This window comes from Anarrhichthys ocellatus, unplaced genomic scaffold (assembly GCF_004355925.1).
Source record: "Anarrhichthys ocellatus isolate YVR2014 unplaced genomic scaffold, GSC_Weel_1.0 scaffold24, whole genome shotgun sequence".
Taxonomy (NCBI): Eukaryota; Metazoa; Chordata; class Actinopteri; order Perciformes; family Anarhichadidae; genus Anarrhichthys; species Anarrhichthys ocellatus.
In genome coordinates, this window is record NW_022280054.1 from 7,040,222 (window position 1) to 7,046,221 (window position 6,000).

General features: G+C 43.4%; 1 protein-coding gene across 1 annotated transcript in view; it reads right to left on the reverse strand.

The window, feature by feature from the left end:
* zbbx (zinc finger, B-box domain containing) overlaps window positions 1-6,000 on the reverse strand; it is a 46,615-nt gene that overhangs the window by 29,021 nt on the left and 11,594 nt on the right. The window contains exons 6-7 of the mRNA XM_031861027.1: window positions 4,712-4,807; window positions 71-208 (exon numbers count right to left, since the gene is read on the reverse strand). Of these exons, the coding sequence (XP_031716887.1) occupies window positions 71-208; window positions 4,712-4,807 (234 nt within the window). The remainder of the gene's footprint in view (window positions 1-70; window positions 209-4,711; window positions 4,808-6,000) is intronic.

The following is a 6,000-nucleotide window of genomic DNA, read 5'->3' on the forward strand; positions in this document are numbered from 1 at the left end:
TAACTCAGTACTTGCTCGTGTTTTCAGGACCCGTAGAAGTGTGTATTACCAAATAAGATTACCACCATACCTGGCTGGGATCAGGGTTCAGCTGCACAGGTTTCTCCGCAGCATGACTTGTAGTGGTAATGGGATAGGAGCGAGGGTCAGTCTGTTTCTGGAAGCAGCTGACAACATCTCTTGTGCTCACATGGGTCTGTAAGTCTGTCTGTAAAAGAAGGCCATCGTGTATGAGATTAAATCAACATTGTTGTTGCTGGAAAAAAAAAAAAAAAGAGAAAAGGCAGCAGCTGGCACTTTCTGAGAGAGATATGACACATTTAATACAAAATACATAAAATGTAATAGCGTGGAAATTAACTGAATCACAAGCAAGTGGAAAAAGTACGATAATAACGGTTTGCATTCGTTGCATAAAAGCAAGAGATAATACGGCATAACATAAGAAATTGGTCGGTTATTTATCAGAGCTGTGCATTTTGTTAGAGAAAAATATAGCAACAAAGAGTGAGGCGGTAGACGATCAACAGCGGCGCTGATCAACAAAGCGACAGAATCGTCAAACTGTAGACAATAAATGAAAACATTTGCATACGATTAAGCGAGTTCTGCTGCATTTACACCAACGATATGAAGGCAACGAGATGACGCTATAGACAGCTGCCATGAACCCCATTTGAAGGGTGCAACCACATTACTTTAAGTGCTCATAGCTACATCACGAGCATAACCTTGAGAATCACTCAATTGAACTCAATTTTATTAGTTAATGTATGCACTTTTATTTCATGTAAAGGAAAACACAAAGAGCCTGAAAGACACTGGAACTGTGCATCACAATGTGACCAAGCTGGTATCACATTTTATTGCCGTTACATCCCATTTTAACCACAAAGCAATATGGATCTGTTGACAAACTTGGTCCAGTAAGGCGTCACACATACACCGAGCCTCTTCTTTTCAATCACCTCGGGGAAAAAAAACTAAAAGCATTTACAGAATGTGATCAGATATCTCCATACTTTCTGGACAAGAGGAAATTCGCTGAAGCCCGCTGAATGAGTGTTGATTGATTTTCTCCATTCCACAGGCTGAATTCATTATTGGGTTCCATTAATCACCGGGGACCAGTAGGGCTGCTGAGGTTAACCAGTCTGCAGACTTTCATCATGTCCTTGAAGGTCTCCGACGGGGACGCAGAAACAAACGTGTCGGGGGAAATCGTGGAGGTAGCTGAGACACGGACAGCTTGAGAAAGATGAACATTCGGACTCGGCGAGGAAGCTGTACAGTATACTTCTGCTCATTTTGTGTTTTTTATTGCTGGCCCTGTAGCACCTTCACGGAGATTCACACTGTCTGCCGAGATCTAGCCCGTTTCTACAGGACACAAGCAGCCTACTGAGCGTAGAGAAACTTTATAGGATCAATTTAATCCAAGGAACACAATAAAAATTGGTCTTATGAGCCCCTTCGGCCCAGGGACCTTTGTGGTGACCTTGGTTGTTTCACCCATGAAACTTTTACCGTGTGGGTGTGATAACCGTCTAAGATGCACCACTGTAACTACGCCACATTAAAAAGGAGGCCTCTGGCAGCATGAGATCATATTGCACCAGACTCTTTCTCCTGCAGGACAGAAGCACAGTCCTGTGTTCGGCCGTCTCCTGGTGGGTGAGCTCTTTGTTTACGCCTGCGATGTATTCTGCATCTGGTCCTAATGTCGTTGCGGATGGATGAATCTGTAGACGCCCCAATCTGGCAAAGACAAGAGACTCGTTATCGGTTTGAAATATCTACGGTTTCTTCGGTGATGAAAGCGGAGCGTAGTTCATTCAATGATACTCTATCCCTGTGTTGAATTAGTTTATTCAGCGCCTCGTGGGAGAGAACTCGCCTGTGGCCATGGAATCTTTAAGAATCAAATCTTTATCTCCAAACAATTCCTCGAGCCCGGGGACATTTCCTTCCTCATCGTAACAACTTCTGATGGAAAATCTTTGCATCGCACGAGGTTTTTAAACAGTGCGACTGCTGAAGCCGTCTCTCTCTTGCTCCGTTTCTCTCTCTTTTCCGTCTCTTTGGTCACCAGCCAACTGTGCTTACAGGTACACATCAATGGACACTTAAGGCCTCAGGATGCTTCCAAGTAAGAGCTTGTCAGATCATCTAAGAGTGCCGGAAACCACCTTCCACAAAGGTGTAGGAGTAGGCATTGGCTTTAACCGTCTCTCTCAAAGCTCTTGTTTTTTCATTCTTCAGAAAACATTTTGTTTGTACAACCAATTGCAACACAATGATCGCCTGCCTGCCAGGAGACACTTGGGACACATTACACATGTCGGAAAGATTCGCCATTCACAATTGTGATCAGTCTGTGTTAAATGTTTACCATTACTTGGTAGGCCCACAGTTCCTAGATAGAGTGGGCCACATTATTGCATTTGATACTGTGGACACACCTCAGACAAGGCTACCATAATCATGCTAATGAGCAAAGAAATCCTCACTCCCTGCATTCATATCAAATCTAAGTTGTGCAACAAAAATATAAATATTTCTCAGGCAGTGAATCTCGCCGTGCTAGACCAGCTCCAGGATGCTGCGCAGCAGTTGAAGCAGCACAGTTATATTTTTTGCCTTTTTACGAGAGACAAAGGGAAATAAAATGTTCCCAAAGGGAAATAACATTGCAGGCTTTATGCTTCTCATGTGACCATCAGAGAGAGAGAGACAGAGACAGAGAGAGAGAGAGAGAGAGAGAGAGAGAGAGACAGCGACAGAGAGAGAGGCCATCAAACAATAAAAAAAATATTGAAACATTTAAATCATATAAATTGTGTATGCCAATGTGATTTTTGAAATATTGCTGTATGATGAAAAATCACATGACATCAGAATTGTTTTGATACAGCATACCACACCCATGTCTGCACAGGGTTAGGCTAAATACCAAGAATGCTCTGCAAACATGAATTGAACCAACATGTTTGTGTGTGTGTGTGTGTGTGTGTGTGTGTATGTGTGTGTGTGTATGTGTGTGTGTGTGTGTGTTGGCTGGAAACATTAGCTGATGAGGCACAGACAAAAACCCCAACACAGCATACTGATGAAATTAATATTCGTTTTTTGTCTTTCTGTCCCTCCCTCCCTCGTTCTTTCCAAGGCAAATGAAACAGGATTAACTGAGGAGAGAGAGGGAGAAAGAGAAGCCTGCGTCAGCTGCATGTGTATAATCTCCCGCCTTAGTGTCCTGCCAAAACACACAGTTTTGCATGTGTGATTGAATAAGAGTATGCATCGAAACTGCGAGTGAGCCTCCATCCGAGCATCCCGGAGTCCGTGACGTGAGGAGAGAAACAAAGGTGAACACTGAAGAGATATACAGAGGTATAGAGAGTTGCCATGTTGTTTTCACTGAGCTGTTTCAATGTGTGTGTTTTCTTTTTCCTCTATCAGTGAGTATGACCCGTGTATATAAGCAGAGCTACACCGCATCACGTAATAATAATACTTGCTAGTGTGCTATCCATACAACCATGCAAGATCACAAAGCCCACGTCATGGAATAGTCTATCTCTTTGTGAGTTCTTCGAGGTCAAAATAAGAGAAACCCAAGAAAACAATCATATGACGAGAAGCGAGCAAAATCACACACAGCTAGCAGAAAACAAGACGCACAAAAGCCAAGAGTACACGGAGTTACTCCATAAAACTTAGATAATGTACATAGAAATGACCTCCGGACATAATAAGAACAAAGTACAAAAACACAGGAGTGAAGAATTCATACTTCCATTATACACGTCAGTAGAGTTGAATAAGGAGCGACTTTTCCAAAAAGGTGCTTTCTCTCTCGTCACCTGCATGACCTCAGCCAATCAGTTTAGCTCGGTAGATTATGGCGACCGTAACGCAACCGTTTGGGTCACGGCAGTTATATGCAGCAGTGGACCTGATAACACGTTGGCCAGCGAGACCGGGCGAAGGAGAAGATATGAAGAATGAGTTCATTTGAGAAGCAGTTGTTTTAAGCAAAGCCTGCTTAAAGGAGCAAATTAGGGCTTTTGATGTCAATTTAGGCAACAGTATGTTTACTAGTTGGTTAGAAATCTCAAAGCGACAGGCAAATACTGCTGTGAATGCCTGCTTAACACTTAATATTGTCAAGTTCAAATTTGACATGATGATTAATTCAATTTATCAGCATACTTTATCATTTATGAGTATTTGGTATGCCTTTAATACAAATTTGGTTCAATAGGATATTGCCTAATTAATTAAACTCATTGTTAGAGTGTGTGTGTGTGTGTGTGTGTGTGTGTGTGTGTGCATATAAGTGACCAGGGCATTTGCTAATGAGGGGCATTCATTTTGTTATCAGGTACGATGCGGCAAACTTGCAACACTGCAAACCACAGACTCAGGCATGTACAGTCCAGCCTTCCAGTTCTGTGTGTGTGTGCGTGTGTGTGTGTGTATGGATACATACGTGAGATGGGGTGCAGAAGCAAAGAAAAAAGGGGGAGAGGTTGAGAGGTTGAGATAAGTAGATACTGTAGTCAGGGATGCAAGAAATGCAAAAGAAGCATGAGGAGAATGGGATGAGGAGAGCTATTATTGAATGTATCTGTGCAAGAGGAGGAGAGGAAGAGAGGAGAGGAGAGGAGAGGAGAGGAGATGGACTTGACGCCCGTGGGACCACGCTCACCTGAATAGGGATCATCCTGTGGAGCTTCAGTGCCCCCTTCTGGTGGAATTTGGTAAAGCAGCCAATGCAGTAGTGCTCTGTGCATTCAGCACACATCTACAACACAGAGATACACAGTGGAGTCAGTGTGTGTGCGCGTGTGTGTGTGTGTGTGAAATAGTCTATTTTCCATAGAAGTTCACTCAACACAATCCCTGCTCCTACACCTAACTAGGTTAACTACGTAGGTTAGGTGGAGTTAAGCAGGCAGGTATGTGTTTGAGTTACTGACGTGCGTGACCTTTGATATGCTTCACTACCCATATCTGTGTGTGTGTGTGTGTGTGTGTGTGTGTGTGTGTGTGAATGAGAGAAGGGGAGGGAGAAAAGGACCACGGCTTCTTAAAATTCATAAACAACAAACAGTAAGAAACCGCCATATTTTGTTTGTTTCCCTTCATTTAAGATGTAGGTGTATTTCTCCCGCCCTCAAATGCAGCCCGGCCAATCATAGCAAAGCATTGGCCAGCTTTGACCAGGGTCCGACAACTATGTGGCTTTGCTCCAGCTCGTTTGACGACAAAGTTTGACATCCTTGATATATTCTTCAAGAGCATATTGCAGATTCTTCTTTCCGCTTCTCTCTGACACCTTGGCGGAGTAGCAAAACAATGCAATACAAAACAACACACTGTTCCGTATGAAGTCATTGTGGATAAACAGAGATTTTTACAGTGCAGTTTTCTTCCAGCTGATTAACCAATTAATCCTGCTCCTTTCATTTTACTCTTTTATCTCATCTTCTCCCCGTTGTAGTCCTATAGTGTGTGGGCATGGGTGCGTTCACATGCAAGCCTACAGCTGTGACATTGCCCTTTAATGGTCCCATAAAACAGGGCCTCATTTCCCTTCTCAGGCCTGAGGATAAATTACAGCCACTCACAAGGGACGAGGCATCCCCATCAGGCTGCAAGCAGCATATCACTGCGCTCTCCGGCTACACAGAACAAAATGAGCTCCTTTTTTTTGCCTGGATGACTCTGAAATACAGCACACGTCCAGGCGTGCAGCGTGTGTGCGTGTGATTTTAGTAAAGTCTGTGCCAGTATGTGAGTCATAGTTCAAAATAAGCCCAGATGTGTTTATGATCGTGTATTTGTGTGTGCATGTGTGTGTGTGTGTGTGTGTATTTTCAAACAGAATGACGGGGACAGAGTCGTAACGCTTTCCATTATTGCCATCATTATAGTGCTATACAAAAGCTGTGTGTGTGTGTGTGTGTGTGTGTGTGTGTGTGTGTGTGTGTGTGT